Here is a 25,867-nt window from a genome sequence, read left to right on the forward strand (position 1 = left end):
CTTCGAACCCTTTTTATCTTTTTAATACATTTCTGGTGAAAATGTATTGTTCCCGAGTTTGTGTGAAGAGCACTCAAGTCGAACTCAAATATCTACGAGTTGAAACTGATACAGTGTGTCTTTAGCGAGAGTATTCTCTGATTTTTCCCCTAATAAAGTATCACAGAAGTCGCATTCATCGTGAGTGCCTCTTTTGGAGTCTACAAATCTCTGCATGGCTTCTTTTTGCATCTCACGGAATGCGCTCTTTATTTCCTTCAATTTCAAATTTATCAAACTGTCGTAGGCTTGATATGAAGCGAAATGGTTGTTGATTAAGTTGTAGCGAGAGATGAAAGTGTTATGGGTTTTGGTAAAACTCGAATGCAATTGACTTTTAAAAATACAACCCTTGAAATAGCCAGTTTGAAATACGCGCACTTAAAGTGTGATATCAGAAACAATGGATGAAACAATAAGTTACGAGGCCTTTGTTTCTTAGCTCCGCCTTGACAAGTTAATGAGCTAAGGGGGTATTCCTTACGGAGGAAAGCGTGCGTAATCTTCGACCGATGAGAGCCTCCCTGTTTACACTTCGCCGCTTATTTTACAGATCTATAACATTTTCGCCACTGCAAGTAAATGTCGCGAGAACAGTGGGCATCCTGCCCAATTTAACGTCGTGGCACAGGAAGTCACTGAACATGAGCAAACTAATAAAGCTCTAGACGAAAAAAACTGCCAAAGTCCTCGATAATATTTTGGCCTCAGGGCTCAATGAGTGAGTGTTGGCAAAACGCAAGGAAGATGTAGAACAATCCGACAGTTGAACGATACTAAGGGTAACGAAGGTCAACACTGAAAACCTGCACCAGGAATGCTAGGATACACGGAAAACTCAAGAGTCCTAGATTCAAGGATTGATACCACTTGCCTACCTGACAAGTAAGGTAGGAGAGACGGTAGAGAAACAATCTCCGATGCCCACCCCAAAGGAGATCTGGGAAAGCTTAAGGAAATCTATACCATCTACTAATCACGACTTAAACATGTGTCGCCGTCAATCGTTTAAATTAAAGTTGATTTGGATGTCAACTATTTAACAATTATTGCACGAGCGCGCGTTGCATATGAGATGATTATAGCCAACGAGGCGCTACGCGCCTCGTTGGCTATAATCATCTCATATCCAACAAGCGCGAGGGGAATAATCGTTTTATTACAAAAAGACGCCTCCAAGATATTAGACAAATCCTCTCGACTTTATTTTGCAAGAAGAAACCAGATGTTACAACGTACAGATATTAGATTATGGTATATTGGCTAATATAAATGGCTGAGCCAATAAAAAGTCTTGAATTGCAGCAGTAAAGAACATGCTGGTTCAGAGCCCTTTGGAGACGATCTGACAGAACGATTGAAAACTGTTGAGGAAAGTAAAAAGGAAGCCCAACAACTCACCAAACAAAAAAATTGCAAAGTCTCTCTCCTTAAAGGGATCACACAATTCCAAGGAGAATTTTTATTTTATTACAGGGGGCGTTGCAATCACAAACGCACCCAAACTACAGCTACTACCAAAAGGAAGAGAGAAACTATCAGGCTACAATACGGACCTCCTAGCTTGTAATTAACATAATTATTAGATCTAGAGTTTAAATCAGCTATAAAATACTCCAAGACATGTAAATTTTAAACACTCCATACTGTCATTGCTAGAGTTTTGGTGTCAGAGAAGTGGTTGAAAAAAACCCCAAAAAAAAACACAAACCAACCAAAGCTGTGAAGGAGGGCCTTGGGGGGGGCTGAGAGTCTAATAATGTTATATGGTTATCAATTATGAAATTAGACGGCTGGGGCTGGATCAGATATCTGCTTTGTACTTGCACAGCTTAGAGACTCTTTTCGCCTAGTTTGATTCACGAGATGAGCGCTTTCACTCCTAGAAGAGATTGAAGTGTAAAATCTCTTTGCAAAGCCAATATTTTATCGTGAAATGGTTCATGAAAACTGACGAACTTATCAGCTAAAGGATGTTATCTTGATGTAATGCTAATTTCTCTTAGCTCAAGCACATAGGTCAATCCCCTCTCATTTTAATGTGGTTTCTTGTCGGGCCCAGAATCAACCTGAACGCAGAGCATCAAAAAGCGCACTTAAAATTGTCCAATTCCCCACTCTGTCTATCAGATCATTCGTTTCTTACAATTTTAGAGTTGCGAATTTGATACGAGATCAAGTAATATCTTCTAGTTCAATGATCCTCAATTCTCGTCACCTTTCTGCATGGAATCGGCGACCAGTCATTGTTTTTCTTCTCGTTTAAGGATGGGGCGGTGGAGGATTTTGGTAGGATCACCTGGTTATCATGGAAACGGAGAGGGTATCAGTTGTCGCCAACAGAGTATGAAGGGGGGAGGGGAACTTTAGTTAATTGACTGACAATTAACTGCCAATGAGAGAGGGGAGGGATCATAAAACAGGACCTGATGGGGGTGGATCAGGTAAATTTTATCGTGACACAATCAAAACTCCTCCGACCCCTTCCCCAGAGGTAAACAATGACCACTCACTCAAATGGATATCTTAAGGGAAAGTTCACTTTAGGTCACTCGTTGGGACTAAAGTTAAGCCCGCCATTTATGACCGAGGCGGGTGTACAGAGACTCGATCACTCGCACTTTCCAACACTTCGAGTAGCCTGCTTGTATTTAATTTACTTTCTCCTTCGGTGAACAATAGCAGTATTTGGTTAGACTAGGGTGAGAAGACGCGATGCAATACGGTTGATCTCGGTAAGCGTCAACTCGACTGATATCTCCTACTAGTGAGGGAACACCCTTCTTCATTCTAACAGAGGCTTCGTAAAATCCCTCGTTTGGAGATGTCACAAACTGTAACTGATATAAAGTGTCTTTAGCGAGAGTATTAACCGATTTTTCACCCAACACCACACCACAGGAGTCACATTCGTCGTTGGCGCCCTTCTTGGAGTCTACAAATCTCTGCATGGCTTCTTTCGGCATCTCGCGAAACGCGCTCTTTATTTCCTTCAATTTTAACCGCTGACATAACTGACGCAGTTCATCGTTCTGTGATGTAAGACTGTTAATGACTGTGACGACAAACTTAGCTGATTCGTTAACTTCAGGCTCTTCCAGCGACACAGCTTCCAAATCAAGACAGGGGCACCAGTGATCTTCCACACCTGCGCTTGCACACGTTCGATTTCCCTCGTCAATCCGGCTGAACAAGCTTTGGCCGGTTGTAATATCGCTTGGATACTGTGGATACGACAGTATGTGACGTAATGTGGCATAAACGTCAAAAGGTGATGTTAGGACGCGAGAGTTTTGGAGGAGATTTTTGTGGAGATCTGAATACTTGTCAAGAAACCATTTTGGTAGTGTAATTGACATCAATGGAAACCTCTCTTCTAGTTTACCTTGGATTGTCTTGCGAAGATCAGCGAACCGATGTCCATGATCCCCGAAAATAATCAGCATAGTGTTGTTTTCATATGACTCTCGCTGAAATGTTTGCAAGAAGTGTGTGAGGTCCTCATCTATATAACCGATCATGTTTACGTTATCGTGCGAAAGCGCAGCATGAGATAAGAACGAAAAATTAGGCCGATCCTTGTAACTTCGAAAGAAACTCAACAAATAATTCAGAGATACGTTATGAGCTGGTCGGTTATTGATACATTTTCCTCTTAAAATTTTATCTGTTTCTATCCAGAATGGTCTTGAGAAGTGGTCTGTTGGAGGGTCTTTGAAACCATGTAGACGATAATTGAAGGCTGCTAACCCTGGAATGTCCTCTGAGAACATGGTAGCATACCCTTTGTCTTTGTAATTTCTGAAAATCCAGCGCCATCTGTCCACAGGTTGTGAGCCACTCATTCTCCGTCGAGCCTCGGGTTGCTTATTCTCGTCGATTCCTGTGAACATGCCACACAGCTGCGCCGTAGTACCATCTCCTACGATTGTCTCTCCTGTCAAACACATTAAATGGATGCTGAATCAATTTTAGCGTTTTCGATCCTATCTAGAATTAATTAGAACCTTTAGCTAACGATCTGGATCTCTGTACGACCCACGTCAGCTTTTATTTCGACATGGGAGAGTTCTAATTTGCGGATTGGCAATGTTTTGTATCTTGCAGGATCAAAACTTTCCCGGTTCAAGCCCCAATCATATATTAAGCCTAGAAATCGAGAGCGAATAATCGATTATTTTAGTATAAATCTAACAAGAAGGCAGACTTGTGTTTTCACTTCATATCGTTTACCGTAATGACTAGAATTAACGCCCTTGTTCCAATAAGCGCCCCCTCTAACTTGTTTTAGTTAATAGGCGCCCCTATTCTGACCTCAGGCAACTTCTAAATGTCAACATCTGCAACACCCTGAGCCCTAACTTAGACATCACGGCGCGTTAGACATGAGATCTATAAATAACTTCAAAATCGCCAAGCAGTTCCTCATCGACATATTGTCTGGATTGGGTAGGTCCTCTCAATTTATTAGATTTTCAGAAAAAAATCCGACTGCCGGTCTTTCTATCGTTTGACAACCTTAACCTGTTGCCGAACATATAACCAAAAGGTACCAATTCTATCAATCATCACCACAGAGATTCCACAAGATCACTACGCATGCGCATAACTGGTCATTCTTCTACGCTTACGCTCCGCTATAACACATGTGCGACTGGTCAAGCAAGTAAAAGTCTCAAGATATTCTCACCATCTTTTGGTGGGACTTGAAAATATCTGAAGCTCTAGCTGGGGCGCTGCCTCACTCATATTATTAGTTGGTTTGAGGGGGCAAACCCGACCTTTTGAAACGTATTTTTACGGCTTTCAAGATGGTTTCAGAGCAAACAACACCGCCAAATGTTCTCGAAAATATTGTTAGGGAAAATTGTCCCTTGATGCCGCAGGGGAATTCCTCAGCTGTAGATAACACTCTCACAGCTTCTAAAGGCAGATAAACCAGCAACCATAACACCCAAGGGCATAAAGCTGTTACAGCCAGCAACAACAACCACAAGCGAAGACCCGCCAACGACATCTAAAGGACTGAACAAACTGAACATAAAAGACTGACCAACTCACGAACGTAGTCAACACGTTCGCTCTGGTCATAAGCGAACTTAAGGCGGCATACAATACCAGCTTGAACGATAACTCGCTCGGAAAGAGCGAGGATGAAGGGGAAAGAGAGGTTGAAACCTCGGCAAAGATGAGCAAAATGAGCTCTGGACAACAAATAACTGTCTCTGACGGTTTAGTTGACGTCCTAGCACAGCAATTCACTGAGGATGAGCAAACTGATAAAGCTCTTGACGAAAAAAGTTGCCAAAGTCCTCAGTAATATTTTGGCCTTAGGGCTCAATGAGCGCGTGTTGGCGAAACGCAGGGAAGATGTAGAGCGACCCGACAATTGAACGATGCTACGGGTAACGAAGATCAACACCGAAAACCTGCACCAAGAATGCTAGGATACAGAAAATTAAAGAATCCTTGATTCAAGGATTGATACCACTTGCCTACCTTACAGATAAGGTAGGAGAGATGGTAGAGAAACAATCTCCTATGTCCACCCCAGAGAAGATCTGGGAAAGCTTAACGAAATCTATTCCATCTACTAATCACGATTTAAACATGTGTCGCTGTGAATTGTTTAAAGCTGATTTGGATGTCAACTATAACGCTATTTGCAGCAGTAAAGAATATGTCGGTTCAGAGCCCTTTGGAGACGATCTGACAGAACGATTGAAAACTGTTGAGGAAAGTAAAAAGGCAGCCCAACAACTCACAAACAAAAAATTGGAAAGTCTCTCTCATCAAAGGGATTACACAATTCCAATGAGAACTTTTTATTTAATTGCAGTGCGTGTTTCAATCATGAACGCTCCCACAGAAGAGGAAACTACAGCTACTACCTAAAGGAAGAGAGGAACTATGAGGCTGCAATACGGACCTCGTAGCTGGTATTATTAGGTCTAGAGTCTTAATAGGCTTTAAAATACTTCAAGACATGTAAAATTGACTGACAATTAACTGTTAATGCATGAGGGAGGAGAGGGATCGTAAAACAGGACCTGATGGGAGGGGGGATTAGGTAAATTTAATTGTGGCGCGATCAAACTCCTCCGACCCCTTCCCTGGAGGTAAACAATGACCAGTCACATACATGGATATCCAGGGACGTTCACTTTTGGTCACTCGTTTATGACTGAGGCGGGTGCACAGAGACTCGATCACTCGCACTTTCCAACACTTCGAGTAGCCTGCTTGTATCTAATTTACTTTCTCCTTCGTTTAACAATAGCAGTATTTGGTTAGACTAGGGTGAGAAGACGCGATGCAATACGGTTGATCTCGGTAAGCGTCAACTCGACTGATATCTCCTACTAGTGAGGGAACACCCTTCTTCATTCTAACAGAGGCTTCGTAAAATCCCTCGTTTGGAGATGTCACAAACTGTAACTGATATAAAGTATCTTTAGCGAGAGTATTAACCGATTTTTCACCCAACACCACAGCACAGTAGTCACATTCGTCGTTGGCGCCTCTCTTGGTGTCTACAAATCTCTGCATGGCTTCTTTCGGCATCTCGCGAAACGCGCTCTTTATTTCCTTCAATTTTAACCGCTGACATAACTGACGTACTTCATCGTTCTGTGATGTAAGACCGTTAATAAATGTGACGACAAACTTAGCTGTTTCGGTAACTTCAGGCTCTTCCAGCGACACAGCTTCCAAATCAAGACAGGGGCACCAGTGATCTTCCACACCTGCGCTTGCGCACGTTCGATTTCTCTCGTCAATCCGGCTGAACAAGCTTTGGCCGGTTATAATCTCGCTTGGATATTGTGGATATGACAGTATGTGACGTAATGTGGCATAAACGTCATATGGTGATGTTAGGACGCGAGAGTTTTGGCGGAGATTTTTGTGGAGATCTGAGTACTTGTCAGGAAACCATTTTGGTAGTGTAATTGACATCAATGGAAACCTCTCTTCTAGTTTACCTTGGATTGTCTTGCGAAGATCAGCGAACCGATGCCCATGATCCCCGAAAATAATCAGCATAGTGTTGTCTTCAAATGACTCTCGCTGAAATGTTTGCAAGAAGTGTGTGAGGTCCTCATCTATATAACAGATCATGTTTACGTCATCGTGTGAAAGCGCAGCATGAGATAAGAACGAAAAATTAGGCCGATCCTTGTAACTTCGAAAGAAACTCAACAAATAATTCAGAGATACGTTATGAGCTGGTCGGTTATTGATACATTTTCCTCTTAAAATTTTATCTGTTTCTATCCAGAATGGTCTTGAGAAGTGGTCTGTTGGAGGGTCTTTGAAACCATGTAGACGGTAATTGAAGGCTGCTAACCCTGGAATGTCCTCTGAGAACATGGTAGCATACCCTTTGTCTTTGTAATTTCTGAAAATCCAGCGCCACCTGTCCACAGGTTGTGAGCCACTCATTCTCCGTCGCGCCTCGGGTTGCTTATTCTCGTCGATTCCTGTGAACATGCCACACAGCTGCGCCGTAGTACCATCTCCTACGATTGTCTCTCCTATCAAACACAGTAAATTTAGGCTGAATGAATTTGAGCGTTTTCGATCCTATCTAGTATTAATTAGAACCTTTAGCTAACGATCTGGATCTCTGTGCGACCACTTCAGCTTTTCTTTCGACTTGGGAGAGTTCTAATTTGTGGACTGGCACTGTTTTGTATTTTGCGGGATCAAAATTTTCCTGGTCCATGCCCCAATCAAATATCAAGTTTAGAAATCAAGAGCAAATAATCGACTATTTTAGTATAAATCTAACAAGAAGGCAGACTTGTGTTTTCACTTCATATCGTTTACCGTAATGACTACAATTAATGCCCTCGTTCCAATAAGCGCCCCTTCGAACTTGTATTAGTTAATAAGCGCCCCTATTCTGACCTCAGGTAACTTCTAAATGTCAACATCTGCAACACACTGAGCCCTAACTTAGACATGACGGCGCGTTAGACATGAGATCTATAAATATATTCAAAATCACCGAGTAGTTCCTCCTTAACATATAACTGTTTGGGTTGTGTAGGTCCTCTCAATTTGTTAGATTTTCAGAAAAAAATCCGAATGCCTGTCATTCTGTCGTTTGAGTACCTTAACCTGTTGCCAAACATATAACCAGAACGTACGAATTCCATCAGTCATCACCACAGAGATTCCACGAGATTACTAAGCATGCGCATAACTGGTCATTCTTCCACGCTTACGCCCCGCACAAGTGCAACTAGTCAAGTAAGTAAAAGTGTCAAGATATTTTCACCATCCTTTGGTGAACTTGCAAATATCTGGAGTTCTGCGTGGGGCGCTACCTCACTCGTATTATTAGTTGGTTTTCGAAGAAAACCCGACCTATATAAACGTATATATTTACGGCTTTCAAGATGCAAACAACACCGCCAAATGTTCTCGAAAAGATTGTAAGCGAAAATTGTCCCTTAGCACCGCCGGGGAATTCCCCAGCTGTAGATAACACTCTCACAGCTTCTAAAGGCAAAGATAAAGCAGCAACTAAAGCACCTAAGGACATGAAGCCGTTAAAGCCAGCAACAACAAACACAATCAAACACCCACCGACGACATCCAAAGGAGTCGACGAACTGAACAAAAAAGATTGACCAACTTACGACCGTGGTCAACACGTTCGCTCCAGTTATAAGCGAACTTAAGGCGGCATACGATACCAGCTTGAACAATAACTCGCTCGAAAAGAGCGAGGATGACGGGGAAAGAGAGGTTGAAACGCTTTGGTCAATTAGTAGAGTTAGCGCTACATAAATTATGTTAAATCTAATTAATTAAATTAATGAAACCTCGGCAAAGATGAGCAAAATGAGCTCTGAACAACAAATAACTATCGCTGACGGTTTAGTTGACGTCCTAGCTCAGCAAGTCACTGAGGATGAGCAAACTGATAAAGCTCTAAACGAAAAAAACTGCCAAAGTCCTCAATAATATTTTGGCCTCAGGGCTCAAGGAGCGCGTGTTGGCAAAACGCAAGGAAGATGTAGAACGACCCGACAATTGAACGATACTACGGGTCACGATGGTTAACCTTGAAATAAGGGACATTGGCCAGAAAACCACCTGCACCATGAATGCTAGGATACAGAAAATTCAAGAATCCTTGATTCAAGGATTGATACCACTTGCCTACCTTGCAGATAAGGTAGGAGAGACGTTAGAGAAACAATCTCCGATGCCTACCCCAGAGGAGATATGGGAAAGCTTAACGAAATCTCTACCATCTACTAATCTCGACTGAAACATGTGTCACCGTGAATTGTTTAAAGTTGATTTGGATGTCAACTATAGTGCTATTTGCAGCAGTAAAGAACATGTTGGTTCAGAGCCCTTTGGAGACGATCTGACAGAACGATTGAAAACTGTTAAAGAAAGTAAAAAGGAAGCCCAACAACTCACCAAACAAAAAATAGGAAAGTCCCTCTCCTTAAAGGGATCACACAATTTCAAGGGGAATTTTTTATTCCATTGCAGGGGGCGTTTCAATCATGAACGCTGCCACAGAAGAGGAAACTACAGATACTACCAAAAGGAAGAGAGGAACTATCGGGCTGCAAAGTCATCCAAGCAACCAAATCAAAAATTGATCCATTGAGTGTGAATTCCTTCACAAATTTTGAGACCTCACCTGTCAGAATGGGAGGTTGAATCCAACGTTTTTTCAACAGATAAAGAGAGCTTACGCAGCATTCCTTCATTCTATCTGCTGTCACAGGGTACAAAATAGAACTTTTAGTTCAACCTGTGCAATTCTCTGTACCTAGGCCAATCAGGTTTTCGGCTCAGGAAAGTTTAAGTACTGATTTGCGAACTGAAAAGTCTCTCAATAAAAGGATTATAAAAGAAAGCACCCATGAACAAGGTCAGTTTGCCTCTAATGTCTTTCTAAGGCCTAAGAAGGATGGCTCTATCGCACAATTGTAAACCTCAAAGAACTGAAGAGCTTTGTGGTTTTTCACCATTTCAAAATGGATTCGATCTGTACCTGCACCGAGCTAAAGAGACCAGGGTGCTACATACCTTCTACTAATTTGAGAAATGCCTTTTTTTGTGCCAGTTCATAAAAAAAAAAAAAAAACACCAAAAACATCCAAAATTTTTCTGGAACACAAAGTTATATCAATTTACTTGTTTGGCCCAAGGCCTATCATCTGCTCCGCGCATTTTCACCAAAATTATGAAAACAGTTTTCTCTCTTTTTGGGGCACATTTCAAGTGTTATTTAGACTATTCATTCCTAGTTGGCTATTCTTTTGAATGTCAACGTAATGTAAATAATACCCTTGCCTAGCTTAAATATTTGGGGTCTTACCACATGTTCAGAAATCAGTTACAACATCAACCCAGACAATTCACCTTTTGGGTCTCATTCTAAACTCTATGAATATGACTGTGTCCATATCAGAGGAGAAATACTAGAAATTTAGACAGGTGGCCTAGGGAGTATTAGAAAAATCCACACCCACATTACGGGAGGTTGCACAACTCATAGGTATGATGGTTTTTTTTCTTTCCTACAGGCTGAATACGGCGAACTTTTCTTTTGTCAGATAGAAATAGAAAAGGCTGCCGTCTTGAAAGCCAGGAACGGTAATTCTGACCAACATATGCAGCTTTCTTTGAGAGCAAGATTTAACATTTAATGGTGGATATCACATGCACTGATATCTTTGAACTGAACGCAGTTTGCTGTAAGCGTACAAGCCCATGTCGAAATTTAAACCAGATGCACATCAGAGTGCTGACTGACAACACAACCACTGTCGCATATATTCACAACATGCATATGGTGGAGTTCCTATTCTCTACCTTGTAATGAAATGGCAAGGGAAATATGGGAGTGGTGCTTTTTTTTGCGTTGTTTTCTGTGGCAGAGAAATTTGTCTGTAGTGTAGGTAGCTGTGTTCGTTTCTGCTGCCATAACAAACTATTCCTTTGCACTAAGTACTGCAAATGTTCCACTATTTCCTTGGTCAGTGCTCTAAAGTTTCGTTGCTGTAGAACAGTTTTAAATAATTTCGATAGGACAGGAGATCAAATATCGCACGAACATTTAAGAAGTTGGGTAGGACAAGATTATAAACCATACGATTTGTTGTTTGGTTGTGATAGAAAATCATTTATAACATCATCTTGGGAAATTATTTTGTCTGTGAGGAATTATTGACTTTACTAGAATTCCCTGCGAACACATTCAAGACAGATTCATTCGCATTCTCAATTATTATTGAAGTATTTTTATGGGTTTTACACCGACGTCCAGACAGGCGTAAATGATAGTTTGGCCAAATATCCGTCATTTAAAAAAAGCACTTAATCCTTGAAAATTGAACAGCTTCTTAATCAGCAATCATCGTTGACCATAAACAGTTGGTTTCCTAATGTTCATGAGGATTGCTAGACCTACTTTGCACGATGGGAATGAAGGCGAAAAGGACCAGGGAGAGAAACTGACCTTGTCTATAACATTGGTGCTATTTAATCTTACTTCACTTGCTTGGCTTTACATCTGTGATTGACAACACTCCTTGCCCCATGCAAAGGCACACCTAAGTACTTAACTGTGACGGGCTTCGAGATAAAATCACATCATGCTTGTGTCATAATTTTGGCTTTTACGGTAAAAGTTCCGCCCACAGAATAAACGAAATAAATTGAAATTTGGTAACCTAACTACCACCCCTACGTACAGGCACTTGTGACTGACGTGTCAAACTGACATGTCATTCCAAAACAGTGGAGTTTCAACTCAAAGTCGACCTAACAGCCGCTTATCACAAAAAATAAAACCTTTTATAGAATTCAACAAAACTATACTCACCTTGAAGAAAGACAGTATTCAAGTTCTTAGTCAGATATTCCAAAGTTTTGGGCAACTTTCTTTTGAAATTAGCGTGTGATGTAGAGTCGAACATGATAAGTGCAACATTCAGCGGAATACCACCAGGTTTCTGTTCCCGCGCGAGGACTTCCTTTTTAGGAAACACGCGCATGTGTACGTCGCTTTTGGTCTCACCCGAAGAAGTCTTGACGTCCACTCGGATAAAGTCGTAATCAACCGTTACATTTCCACTAAAAGTTCCTGCAAGAGTAAATCGAAGTGATAAAAACACTATTAGTGAAAGCCTCGCTGAGGGCCATTATTGTGTTGTCCAGATACCAAAAGGCGTAGTTAAGCGGGGTCTAAGAGTGAATGTGACCTCCTTTTTGTCAATTAAAAGTGATAAGCCATAACAAAAAACAAAAATCAGTCCAGCATGCCACCAAAAAGTTACAACGCCTACATTTCTGTACTTCCCCCTGCCTCCCAAGGAAGTAATGCCTTTTTTCTGTACTACAAGAGTAGTCCAATTGTCTCTTTCATCGCGTGTTTGAGATGAGAGGAGGATTAATGTCTCTGAGTAGAGGTTGATTTTATATATAAAATAAAACTTAATACTGTACACATCTATCGCTTTCTTCGTTGAAAATTGGCTATTTAAATGTCTTCTTTCACTTGAGTTTGTTTTTGGGAAAAGATGGTTTAAAAATTCACTGTGCATTGTGTTTGCTTTACCGGTCCTTCCGGATAATCCGAGAGTCTCCCGGATAATCCGAGAGTCTCCCGGATACAGAACGAATCTCCCGGTCTCCCGTACGGATAACCAATTCTCTCGGATAAAAGCGACTTTGAACCTTTGCACCACTGGGAGCTAACGTCATGCCTCAAATACCCAAAGCAAAAAAATTTCGGTTTTTTAACTACTCGCGTTTTCAGGCACTTTTTTAAGCAATCTTCTAACTACAAAACCACATGTTGACGGAAAGTAAACAAACGCTTTTTCACGGCCATACAACAGACTGTCTGATTGGATCTCTGTTAACCAATAACAACCCAAGAAATAAATGCCCGGTCTCCGGCGAATATTTTCCACTTCCAACTCATGCGTGATTGCAAGATTCAGCACGTCGGTAGATTTTTCTTGTCTTCAGAAGGACCTGCTCGGCTACGTGCCCCTTGGATTTACGTACACCCGAAATTTTATTGTTGAGAGGGCACAAAGCATACCTCCTTTGGCTTGTCAACCAAATATCTCAAGAACTCAAGGTAAGTTTCTTCCTTTAAATAACAATGAAGATCATTGACCCGCGTGATCCGGGTTAAGTTGATTGTTTTCTTCTACAAAACAATTAAAACTCGATTTGTCTTCAGAATATTTGGGAAACCTTCCTATTTTTCTGGGCCAACATCAGAAACTCTTCGGAAGACTTCGGTTCAACTCCAAAAGTCTGCGGATCAACTTCGGAAACCATCGAAATTCCTCGGTAGATTTCGGAAATCTTCGGGTCGACTTTGGAAGTCTTCGGTTGTCCTCGGAAGACTTCGGAAATCTTCCTTTTTAAGGTGAACATTAGAAGCTATTAATTATACGATTGGGGAGGATGAAGGTCGATTTGATGGAGAAGGGGTGCCATTTTTTTCTTGGGGGGGGGGGGGGAGTTCGATGCCGGAGTGTTATAAAAGAAAAATCTCCAGATTTTACATTTCCTGAGGTTGGCATCTCTGAGTTAAAGCAACTTTGGGTACCTATCTCTAACTGACTGCATATGGGACTTTGAGCCCCTCTTAACAAAGTAGCAGACACGTACAACCACACCAGACTCTCGAGTCTACTGTGAACTCGAACGCACTCGATAAGAAGGGCCGAGCAAAACGATGCTGACAGATATTGAATGGGCGCCCTATTCTACGCCATTCGAACTGACACTAATTATTCGCTCTGTCGGTTCTTTAGGCATGATGTAGCTGTCCTCTGTGTCAGCAACGTCCTTTCCTGCCTCTTTTGTGTATCGCTCGCAAAAAGCGACGCCTTTACCAGCATGTTATTTTCTTACAAAATTGAACATTTATTGCATATTGGAATTTCACATTTCAAGCAAGTATATTTGGTCGCGCCGAAACACAGATCAACTGCAGGACTTTATTTAGGTACTTCTTTAAAGAAGTCACCAAATAAAATACTTAAATCTTCCTTACAACGACCATGCCATACAAATAACTTTCGTTCTTTATAACACTTATCAAATTTGTTACTTGAACTGCGCCGGCCCCGGCCACAAATTTTCTTCAATTAATTAATTTCGGCCGAAATAAGTTCGGCATCTGAATCAATTCAGCCAGGATTAACTAACTTAGGTCGGCCTAAAGTTGAATTCGATTCGGCTCGGCTGAAGTACGGCGTCTGAACTGGGCCTTAGTTATCATTAACAGCATCGTTGAAATTCGACAGCTCGACCCATTTTCATTTCCCTCGGAAATTCGCACGACCGGGGCCCTCCTGCATTTGATAAACTCGTGACTTTTTTCAACAGACTGTGTTAAAACGTTGCACTGGGGTTTTTGTTCGAACTGAACACCAACTAAGGTTCTAAACTATGGTAAATTGCCCAGATGAACATGAAAATTAATTATGCAAATAGGCGTGAGCGAATTCGCCTCAGGACATCCCTAACATCTTGAAATATCGAATGACACATTGGTTATGGGAAAAAATTTAAGGCTACCTTCTTTACGGTTAACCTAACTGAGACCCACCTATTCCGGCAGGAGCTGGTTCTGGAAAGTCAATTCAAGTATCGTAGAGAACGGACAAGTAAAATTCAAATGACACACGGAAATCGCCTGCAGGGCGTTTTGGATTGCGAAAGAATATTTACATTATGTGCTATTTATGTCTTAGGCCTCGTTTATACGTCGCGCTACAGTCGAATATAATTCAGACGAATTTTCCGTCGACGTAAATCGTGGCGTGGTTTTATGCGTCGAAATCAATACGATCGAATTTAATTCTCTTCCCAACTGCAAAGCCTTGGTCAGAGGTGTCATTTTGAAACAAACATGGCGCGGTTGAAATACCCAAAGAAAATGTATGCATTTCATTCGACGCGACGCTAGTACGACGTTAAACCTGAAGACGCGTTATCGATATTTTATCCGTCGACGGAAAAAACGTCAAGGACGAATTTAATTTACCAGACGAATTTAATTCGTTTTAGACGTCGCGCTATCGTCGAGTTGAATTACTTGTAAGACCTTGAATTAAATTCGACTGTAGCGCGAAGTATAAACTAGGCCTTATACATTTCTCTCACCTTTCTGGTCCATCGCTGACGCTCGAATCCCGCTCGTGTTCAAAACTTGAACCGGATCCGAAAGAACCACATCAAAATCGTTTCCTTGAGGCCTTTCGATCTTTCTGTATTGTGCGGAGACGATTCCTTCACCTTCCACTCGAAGCACGTTGTTTTCGAAACTAGAGTAACTGACGCCTTCGCAATTGAGTTTGCCAAGATCTTTCATAAAATTAACCACGCTGGGATGAAATGGATCTAAAACGGGCAGCTTACAAGCGGTAGATTCTTCGGCTGCTTTGTTGGCTAAAATCCTCTGAACATCAATTACTGATAGTCGATGATGAAGTTCCGCCACATGCGTGTCCGATGTTTTCCAAGGGAGACCTTTGTAAAAGATAAGCGCAAACGATGTAACACTAACAATGCCCAGTGATACAGCGAAGAATCGAAATTTCAAGCATCTAACGATAGAGGTTAAGGCCTTCCGAAACAGCCTTTTATGCATAATGTTTACTTGTTATTACGCTAGAAATAACACCGCTAAAGACGCGAGTACCAAACGACACTTTGTACGTGCTCGCATCCAGTCCCTTTGACCTTCAGTTGCTAATTCAATAAAGGCGAGTTGAATAGAAGACCATGTAGCGTTGCAGTTGTGTCTTCCGTTGCAGTTATGTCCTCACAACTAATAACCAATAGAATGTGGTTTTATTTCTTCCAATCAAAAGGCGTTGTGAACGTGTCTCTTGCTTGTCACTTCCCAACTAGGGGAGGGATGCAATGCAAAAATATGAATTGTAAGAAGATCGTTAAGATTTCCGCGCTCGAAGGTAAAGAATTTCACGGGATATCCTTGTTTCATGAGCTATCCTTGGTGTCGTTTGGGACACTTCGCATTGGTGAAAGATTAAGATTCTGGTTACGTTTTAAGTGCGAATTATTGGCGAAATTTTCTTCGATACGTTGGAAAGCTTAGGAAGACGAGAATTTGACGTTGCCTCGTGGCTTCGATTCCCTTATTAGTTTGGAGTGCGTTGGTGATCGAAGTTGTGCTTTTCTATCGGAACTAGTACGGTAAGGTTTCGGTTGCACTTCATGCTAGTATTTTTGTTAAATTTAAATATTACAACCATTCTTCAAAGATCGCGTTCAAGTTTCGGGCTAAATACTGTCAGATGTATACCGATAAAGCGTCCGAGTAACTACTAACCTGGATTCATTGAATCCTTCTGTGTCGAGGGATGATATTTTTTTATTATTTTGTTTGGGACATGCAAAGCTAGATGATACATAATTAAAAAACGAGACAGATCTCCGTGTTTCAATGACCGAAAATTTGTGAATTTCTTCCAGCCGCATTATAATTTTTATTATGTTACATGTAGCAATCTCATAGTGTCTTGTAGTTGTATGGGACTACGCAAAAATTCAACCTCTGGTATGGTTGATGTCAAACATCATATATCCTGGAAAGTTAACTCACAAACTGTTGACACGTATGATGAAGATCTGGTATCTTTTATAAAGGATAGGGTGCTCTCTCCCATGCTCTCCTGCAAGAAACAGTTGGGTTACGATGCATTAAATCATTCTCTTTGCTCGCCCAAAAGAGGACAGATTTGCAGCAAAATTACTCTTCGCTTAATAATGTGTGCTTTTTGATTGAAATCAGTGGCTGACGTAAGCCACTTTCTTTCTTTTGATCTATTTAGAATAAAGCCCTTTGAACTAAATCATAAGGAATATGATAATAATATGCATGTTATATGTTACCACACTTTACATACTTTTTCAACTGTGTTTTCAATAATGAAATGAAATAAATACTAATTCATGCACAATTGAATACTTAATTCAGTAGAGACTATTGCCTATTATTAGCAATTATTGCTCCTACATGTGTTAGCAAGAACTTGGTCTTGTTGGCTTTCATTGTGAGCCTTTGGTGATCCATATATTAGGGGAGACACTCGCTGCAACTATCTTTGCAAAGAAAATACTAATCTTTTCACCCTTACTTAATTTCATACATGCAGGCATGGATGACAACCAGCAGCAAAGCAAAGTAAACAAAAGTGCCAATGAGGTGGTAAGCTCCATTGTAAACATTTTCTTGGAAAATTATGCACTAGTTATAAAAAGGTAAATGTTGTGATTAATTTTTGTCCTTGGTATAAGCATAATTTTCCTTTGGTTTTGTTAATGATATGAATGAAAATGCATTTTGTGTAAAGAAAGATAAAATGTAGCTCCTAGAGTGTATGTTATGAGGAGATGATGTGTCACCATCAATTTGGCCTCAGCTATTAAAAGTAAAAGAATTAAACTAAGGATGAAACTGAACCATAGCATACCTATACTAAACCCTCATTTTAATTGTATCAATATTATTATTTTTCTGGTGTTCACCCAATAGATTCAATCCACTGACAGACAAATATGGCACCTGTACATTTTACCATTACTCTTAGGCTAAGGCACATGTAGAAAGCAATATTTCTCAAAACAACAACGTATGCAAGGTTTAAATTTTTCAGACCGTTACTGCTTGTTTTTATGAGTGGTTCCAGGATTTTCTTGCACAAAGAGGTTTGGTTGAGTGTAGCAGTCGCCATATTTTTCAGTATGATGGTTTCACAGTAACTGTTGTTTGAAGTAATGTACCCTTCTCCAATATCAGTTTTGCAAACTTGTCACTGACAAAGAGCTAGTTCATGATTAGACACTGATCATTTCATTGATTGCCATGCTCTACATTTATCGTTGAAGTATCACCATATTTATCTGTGTATAAGTCGACTCTTTATGACGGAAAAATTAGCCCAAAAAATCACACTCGTCTTTTACACAGATCATAGAATGATAAAGACCTAACCCAAGCAAACCAAGTAATTAGCATAACAATTGCCTGAAGTCCATTAGGAAAACCAGGTTCACAAAACAAGTTCTAATTGTGTTCAAGTTTTGTCAGTTTTCAGTGCGTTCTTCATCAATGAAAAAGTTTGAAATAATAAATTTTATGTGGCTTAAACAGAAACCTAGTGGGGCTGATTTCTATTGTATCTTGTGATCTGTAGAGCAGGCAATTTTCCTTACAGCTTCGGTGCTGAATTCTCATTTTCAGCGAATGATTACAGTAACTTAGTGACCTGGCAAATGCTGTTTTCTTGTGTGGTCTTGGTTGTTACGTGTGTGGACCATCTATGTTAAATATTGTGTAGTTTCCAAGATGGCCGTGTTTTCATCAAGCAATCCTTCGAAGCTCTTCGGTGTTCCTTTAGTCTACTAAATCTCCTTTCAAAAGGTTATTTAAATGCATGTGGATTTCATTTTCAAAACGATTTACAAAAGATGGTGAATTACTTCTCCAGTAAATCGAAGTGGTTGTATATGCTTAAATCATGAATCGTGGGGATGTAAACAAGTGCTACTAAACTTCACAGCACATGGTTACATTTTGCTCTGCAGTTTTTTTTTTAATTCACCGTGTTTTCAATACATTCTCAGAAATAAGAGATCAACCATATGGGAAATTTCTGTCGGTCTGAATTTTTCTTTACTAGAAATAATGAAAAATCTGATTTTCAACCTTGAAAATGGGGGTCAACTTATACATGGATAAATACAGTAATTAACTCCTTCGCTATCAGTAATTGCATTAAAGATTCTGTGTTAGAAATCACAACACCATATCCCAAAATCTAATGTTGTCCTCAGCACAGTTTCATTTTTTGAGCAAGGCAAAGCTGGTACCCATTTATACACCTGGGTGAAGAGAGGCACTGTGAGAGTAAAGTGTCGTGCCTAAGAACACAACACAATGTCCTGGCCGGGGTTCAAACCTGGACCACTCAATCCAGAGTCGAGCGCACTAACCATGAGGCCACCGTGTCTCCACATACTCTCCCTCATAGTAGCTATAATTTTTAGCCAACTTTGAAAATAGCAACCAAAAATGGACCCTTTTGGACATCCAAACTTTTAAATTTCAAGGGGAAGGTTCCTCAGACTTTGCCATCCAAGTGGGAATAAATGGCTGCCACACTGTCATTTTGGTCTCTCCTAGCTGCTCAAATGTTGTCCCTCCTTTCCACAATCTTACCAAAGCCTCCATAAAAACATTGAAGTGAAGAGTGCTATCTCAGGAAGAGATGATGATCATGCACACTATTAATAGAGTCATCCTAGCAGATGTTTTGCAAGGTATTGCATTCTTTGCTCAAAATCTAGTTTACATAGACCTGGGAAAAAAGAATGGGGTGTAGCAGTCATTCAGGTCAGTTAATTGCTCCAAGCTCTAGTTTTATACCACTGCTCATTTGGTTATCTTTCCTGCCAATACTCTTTCTGGTTATTTGGGTTTTCTTGGAAACTCAGGCTCTTGCCATTGAGAAGAAGCATGATATGTGTTTACAAAATTAAAAGCAAAGAAAAGTGAAAAAAAATTGGAGATTAACAGGATGGTATCAAAGACTGGTATAATTTTTTTTTTGCAGGGGGGTAGTTTTTTATTTTTGAATCAGAGTTTTAGCCTAAGTATGTCTAAGTTTCTACACTTGTTGTTTAGTCTTGTGGTTTCTTACTTTAAGAAGTAACTAAAGGTAAAATTTTTTGATTTTTTTTTTTTTGACAGCCAATTGAGTCTGTAAATGGAAAGTAAACACAAAATAATGATGGTAAGGAACAAATTGCTTGCACTATAAGTTATTGAAAGTAGTCTGCACTCTCCATATTTGTTATTTTTAATTGACATGCTTTGCACACGTGTTGTGTAATAAGTGTGAATAAGACTGTGCAGCGAATTAGCTCGTGCTGCAGCATCCCATGTCCAATAAATTAAATAGAAGACCCTTCGGTCATTTCACATCATATTGGATCTTGATACGTCCTTGAAAGAAAAGTTGCTTGAGACATATTTTTATCGTAAACATTTATGAAGCTTTCTTCTGATACATAGTTTGCTAAGATTTTAGTGAAACTACTGTAGTGTGCAAACAATTTTTTTCCCGAAGGACACCCGCAAAAGTGGGAAGTAACCTCGAGCTTGTCGCATGCGATTAAGTCGTATCATATAAATCTGCCCTAAAAACGAAAAATTTGCATTACTTTTATAATATTGAAGTGAATGCTTTGATACACAGTGGCTTTAGCCTCTGCATATCCTCTTATGTTTTTCTCTGAATACCTGGTAGCCGAGCAAACTGGTAACCACCCATATTCTCTCGTTCTCTTTAAAAATAGGATTGTTGATCAATTTTTACCATGGCTCAAGATGGAGGACCACGTGGTGAGAAAAACTAATTTCTTCTCTGCCATCCTGAGAGGGTTTCTCATACTTTCAGAATAGAACAGAATTTTGGCTAACCTAACAACTCAACAGGAAATCGTCCCTTTAAAATTGAATGTTCTAAGGGAGTTCTTGAAGTTGCTTTGAGGTTTATCGCCTATCATGAAATAAAACCAGTGAACAAGGCTGTTATGAATTACACACAACTTCAGATGAGGGTGTCTGGCATAGTGAAGTATTGGTGTATTTCATCCCTGAGAAGCAGTCAAACTACTGTTTTCTCACTTATAACATTACTTAAAAATTAATAATCAGCGACTTAGGTGTCAGGCATATCAAAGAATATTGGCACGGAAAGAGGTACTCTCCCTAATGGTTCATGTGCACATTCTGGGGTGAACGTTATTGTATCTCAAGTATGAACATTGGTGGTGATAAAGGCCATCACTGGACGGCCATGTCTACGGATTTTGAAGGAAGTATTAGACCACAGAGGCTCAGGGCTAAACAGCTTTGTAAAATGTCGTATGTTGATGTTACTAAGTGATACATATCTTATGTTTTGAAGAGCATGTGATTAACATGGACTGGCTGGAACAAGAAATAGTTATGGAAGAGCAGCTGGAAAGAGGAAGAGAAGAACAAAGAAAAAGGGAGGAGCAAACGAAAAGAGAGAAACAAAGAAAGGGAGAAGATCATTAATTTTTTCCGACACATACCTATACTTAAGTTATCGCTTTTAAAATTTTCGACCTATATATCTATGTCACACTAATTCCTCTTTTTTTCAAATATGTGAAATCATAATCTCTTGGAAAACTACTCTATCAGGGATATAAATTTAATGTATATTGTTTCTTTTTTTATTTTTTAGTGAGCTTGATGATCTTGTTTATAATAGAACAGCCACATTAGTACGTCAATGTCATCGGAAGACATTAAATATTTGGAAGAGAAACTTAAAACTTGTCCTTTGCTTACATAGATTTTTCTTTTGTGAAGGCCGACTAAGTGACTCTTGATGTCATGTTAAGTTCTCCTTCCGTCCCACAAGTAAACAGGCAGCACGTTGGAATGGGACGACAGTAGTTCATCCTAAGTCACCAAGGGCTTCTTTTGCAATGAACCCTTCAATTATTCTGTTACAATGTTTTATCTGGCGGTGAATAGTACCCGTGAGCCTCTACGAAGACGTTCACTTTGCTTGTCAAGCAAAGACAAATCAATAGGTTGCCGTCAATATATGCACATGCATCTGTGTATACAGCGACTTCTGGGAAAATTTCTCATTGGCTGAAGACATTTTTAACGCTAAATTGACTTAAATTCCAGGGGTGTGAATAATATGCAGACCCTTTTCAACAATCAGAACATCACAGTGGTGACACATAACACCAAAACTTGCATACTGATACATATTTTATGGGGAGGCTACATTCTCTTTTCCAGCAAAATAATCTCCCCAAACTAAGTGATATTTGTCGAATAATCCTAAGGCTTTGTGCAGGGGATCCTACAAAGTACCGACTAAAATTATTAACTTCACCCGGGGATAGCCTTCCGACAACTACCCCCCGACCCAAAATTTTCTTACGCGAATTAAGGGTGCACTTCCAGCGATCCAACTTACAACTGCAGTATATCTGTTTATCCTTATTTCCATGTTTTGAGTGCATTCGAAAATCAAAACAATTTCACAGCTCGTACTCTACATGTGCAATACATCCAAACTTGACATATCCATTGTTAACCCCTTTTTCCATTTTTCACTGAATGTGGAAATTCTCGAAAAAAGGCAATAAATTCTGACAATTTATCCAGCAATTAGTATACATATCCTAACATGCTAAATCCAATCTTCACCCTAATTTTCCACTTTCTCGATCAACTCTAGAAACACGGGGTTAATTACAACAATTCATCCCACAAGTGGATAATATCATAACTTTTCCATATCCAATCTTTATCCCGATTTGTTCAATTAACTGTAGAAAAACGGGAATCGTGACAATTCGATCGGTTAACATCATGACTTGCCGTGTCCAATCGTTACCCCAATTTTCCATTTGTTCAACGAGTCCCGAGAAAGCCGTGATAAGTTCTGACAATTCATCACGCAAGTGGAATATAACCTTAGTTGCCATATCAAATCTTTACCCTAATTTTCCATTTTTTTTTCATTTATTAGAGACAACGTAAAATCTGACAATTACTCCCACATGTGGGAAATGCCAAAAATGGGGTAAAATCGGACAATTCATCCTGCAAATGAAACATATTCCAACTTGTTGTGTGTAATCTTTACCCGACTTTTCATTATTTTCAGAGAATTTTAAAAAAACAACAATTCATGTCATAAAAAGAATATATTCTAACGCACAGTGATTGAATTATAACTCGGTACATCCCTGATGTTCCGTTTTTTCTGATAAATTCCGAAAAAACGGCGTTCATTCTGAAAACTCACCCCATAAGTAAAATACATTCTGAGTTTCCATATTCAATCTTGAACCCGCTCTTCTATCTTTATTTCAATGAACTCCAGAAAAAAAGGGGACGGTAAGTTATGAGAATTTATACCTAAGCGGAGTATATCCTAAGTTGTCATAGCCAATCTTTACCCCAATTTTCGAATTTCTTTTTTTTTAATGAATCAATTCCAGAAAAACAGGACAAACTCTGACAATTCATGCTACAAGGGGATAATACCCGAAGTTCCCAAATGCCATCTTTGCTTCGATGTTCCAGTTTTTTTTTAAGTGAACTCTAGAGAACAGGGGTAAATTCTTAGAATTAATACCGCAAGTGGAATATAACCTACGTTGTCATGTCAAATCTTTCCTGATTTTCCTTTTTTAATGAATTAATTCTAGAAAAACGGGGTAAACTCTGAGAATTCATGCTACAAGCGTAGTACATACCCGTAGTTCCCTTATGCCATCTTGCTCTGATTTTGGAATTTTTTTCAAGGAATTATAGAAAACAGGGAAAATTCTAGTAACTCATCCTCCAAGTCGAATATATTCCATTGACTTGCCACATCTAATCTACTTTACCCCGATTTTCCATTTTTTTTCAATGAGTAGAAAAACGGGGCTCCCACTGACTCGCCATATTCAATCTTTACCCCATTTTCCATTTCTTTTTTCAATAAATTCTGGAAAAACGGAGTAAATTCTGAGGATTCACGCTACAAGTGGATAAGACTCTAAGTTCCAATATGCCATCTCTACCACGATTTTCCATTTTTTTTTCAGCGGTGAATTCTACGATTAGCGCTAATCGTTAGCCCCTTAAAATAAAGCAATACGCAAATAGCTTAATTGTAATTAGGAGTTTTTTATAACGCCGGCCCGCTTTCAGTTATTATTAATTAATTAACTTCTATAGAAATTAAAAACTTAGACACAACGCACTATGTAATGTACTGTTCCCCTTTAATTGTAATCATTCCCTAAAGAAGTCTTAACTGGGGTCGAAACGCGTCCGAAATAAATGAGAAGCTTACAACGACAAAAAGTGTTTCTTTGTGCGGCTCGCTAGTCTTAGTTAAATGGAAGATAGAAAAAACTCCACATTTAAAAAATGTTTGTGTTCTTAGTGAATTCTAGAAAAGCGGAATAAATTCTGAGAATTCGTCCTTCGAGTGGGATAGATCTTAGAGAGCCAAATCCAATCTTTAACCCGATTTTCCATTTTTTTTTTCAATGTACTCTAGAAAAACGGGATGAATTTTGAGAATTCGGCCCACAAGTAGCTAATACCTTTTGTTCTCATATCCCATCTTCACCCCGATTTTCCATTTAATCAGTGGATTTTAGAAAAACGAGGTAAATTCTGAGCATTCATGCTACAAGTGAATAATACCCGAAGTTCCCATATGATATCTTTACCCCGATTTTCCATTTTTTCCAACAAATTATAGAAAAACGAATTAAAATCTAAGAATTCATCCTCCAAATGAAATCAGATCCCAAGTTGCTTATCCAGGCTTCAACCCGATTTTCCATTTTTTTTTTTCAATGAATTCTGGAGAAACGGGATTAATTCTACCAATTCATCCGCAAGTAGGTAACACGCTAAGCTCCCATATGATGATCTTTACCCCGATTTCCCATTTGATAAGGGAACTCGAGAAAAATGGGGTATATTCTGAGCCTTCATGTTACAAGTGAATAATACCCGAGGTTCCCATATGCCCGAATTTCCATCTTTTTTTTTCAGTGAATTTGACAAAAAACGGGGTAAAAACTAAGAGTTCATTCTCCGAATTAATAGATCCCAAGTTGCCATAGCCAATCCTTAACCCGATGTTACATTTTTTTTTTCAATAATTCTAGAAAAACGGCATGAATTTTGAGAATTCGGCCCACAAGAAGGCTAAGTTCCCATATGCCATCTTCACCCCGATTTTCCATTTGATCAATGAATTTTAGAAAAACGAGGTAAATTCTGGGCATTCATGCTATAAGTGGATAATACCCAAAGTTCCTGTATTAAATTTTTACCCCAATTTTCCATTTTTCAACAAATTCTAGAAAAACGGGGTAAAATCTAAGAATCCATTCTCCAAATGAAATAGATCCCAAGTTGCTATATCCTGTCTTCACCCCGATTTTCTATTTTTTTCAATGAATTTTGGAGAAACGGGATTAATTCTGCGAATTCATCCGCAGGTGGCTAACACGCTAAGTTCCCATATTATGATCTTTACCCCGATTTCCTATTTGATCAGCGAATTCGAGAAAAATGGGGTAAATTCTGAGCCTTCATGTTACAAGTGAATAATACCCGAGGTTCCCATATGCCCGAATTTCCATCTTTTTTTTTCAATGAATTTCACAAAAAACGGGATAAAATCTAAGAGTTCATTCTCCGAATTAATAGATCCCAAGTTGCCATAGCCAATCCCTAACCCGATTTTCCATAAGTTCCCATATGCCATCTTTACCTCGATTTCCCATTTGATCAGCTAATTCGAGAAAAACGGGGTGAATTCTGAGCCTTCATGCTACAAGTGAATAATACCCGAGGTTCCCATATGCTATCTTTACCCCGAATTTCCATGTTTTTTTTTTTTCAGTGAATTTGACAAAAAAAGGGGTGAAGTCTAAGAGTTTATCCTCCGAATTAAATAGATCCCAAGTTGCCATAGCCAATCGTTAACCCGATTTTCCATTTTTTCTTTCAATGAATTCTAGAAAAACGGGATGAATTTTGAGAATTCGGCCCACAAGTGGCTAGTACCCTAGGTTTCCATATGCCATCGTCACCCCAACTTTCCATTTGATCAGTGAATTTCAGAAAAAAGAGGTAAATTCTGGGCATTCATACCACAAGTGGATAATACCCGAAGTTCCCATACGATATCTTTCAATTTTC

At 39.6% G+C, this 25,867-nt stretch overlaps 2 protein-coding genes and 2 long non-coding RNA genes across 6 annotated transcripts in view; 1 reads left to right on the forward strand and 3 right to left on the reverse strand.

Moving 5' to 3' along the window:
* Positions 1 to 1,222: 1,222 nt before the first annotated feature.
* Positions 1,223 to 4,284, reverse strand: LOC148735632 (uncharacterized). The gene has a single exon (XM_088753556.1). The coding sequence runs from the start codon at positions 3,987 to 3,989 to the stop codon at positions 2,691 to 2,693; it is 1,299 nt and encodes a 432-aa protein (XP_088609682.1). The 5' UTR covers positions 3,990 to 4,284; the 3' UTR covers positions 1,223 to 2,690.
* Positions 4,285 to 5,848: 1,564 nt separating this feature from the next.
* On the reverse strand, positions 5,849 to 15,835 carry LOC111345182 (uncharacterized). The gene is made up of 3 exons (XM_088753555.1): positions 15,217 to 15,835; positions 11,906 to 12,166; positions 5,849 to 7,574 (listed from the first exon to the last, which is right to left on the reverse strand). Exons 1-3 carry the CDS (start codon positions 15,701 to 15,703, stop codon positions 6,310 to 6,312), a joined length of 2,013 nt encoding a protein of 670 aa, XP_088609681.1. The 5' UTR covers positions 15,704 to 15,835; the 3' UTR covers positions 5,849 to 6,309.
* Positions 15,836 to 16,122: 287 nt separating this feature from the next.
* The window catches only part of LOC148735633 (uncharacterized), a 29,988-nt gene continuing 20,243 nt past the window's right edge, over positions 16,123 to 25,867 (reverse strand). Inside the window, exon 3 of the long non-coding RNA XR_015998812.1 lies at positions 16,123 to 16,751. This is a non-coding gene — a long non-coding RNA (uncharacterized LOC148735633). The remainder of the gene's footprint in view (positions 16,752 to 25,867) is intronic.
* On the forward strand, positions 16,130 to 21,450 carry LOC148735634 (uncharacterized). Of its 3 annotated transcripts, none has more exons than XR_015998811.1 (5): positions 16,130 to 16,272; positions 17,235 to 17,340; positions 19,832 to 19,874; positions 20,440 to 20,485; positions 21,054 to 21,450. It is a non-coding gene; the product is annotated as an uncharacterized LOC148735634 (long non-coding RNA). The 3 variants fall into 3 exon arrangements; XR_015998809.1 differs by having other exon boundaries at positions 17,235 to 17,287; XR_015998810.1 differs by having other exon boundaries at positions 16,138 to 16,277; positions 17,235 to 17,287.

This window comes from Stylophora pistillata, chromosome 3 (assembly GCF_964205215.1).
Source record: "Stylophora pistillata chromosome 3, jaStyPist1.2, whole genome shotgun sequence".
In the NCBI taxonomy this organism is placed as follows: domain Eukaryota; kingdom Metazoa; phylum Cnidaria; class Anthozoa; order Scleractinia; family Pocilloporidae; genus Stylophora; species Stylophora pistillata.

Excerpts from the sequence above, each read along its gene's own strand:
- LOC148735632 (XM_088753556.1), bottom strand. The coding sequence starts at position 3,989 with ATGTGTTTGACAGGAGAGACAATCGTAGGAGATGGTACTACGGCGCAG.
- LOC111345182 (XM_088753555.1), bottom strand. The coding sequence starts at position 15,703 with ATGCATAAAAGGCTGTTTCGGAAGGCCTTAACCTCTATCGTTAGATGC. Across the intron at positions 12,167-15,216 it reads GTCAGCGATGGACCAGAAAG|GAACTTTTAGTGGAAATGTA; the intron begins GTGAGAGAAATG and ends TTACTCTTGCAG. Across the intron at positions 7,575-11,905 it reads GAATACTGTCTTTCTTCAAG|GAGAGACAATCGTAGGAGAT; the intron begins GTGAGTATAGTT and ends TGTGTTTGATAG.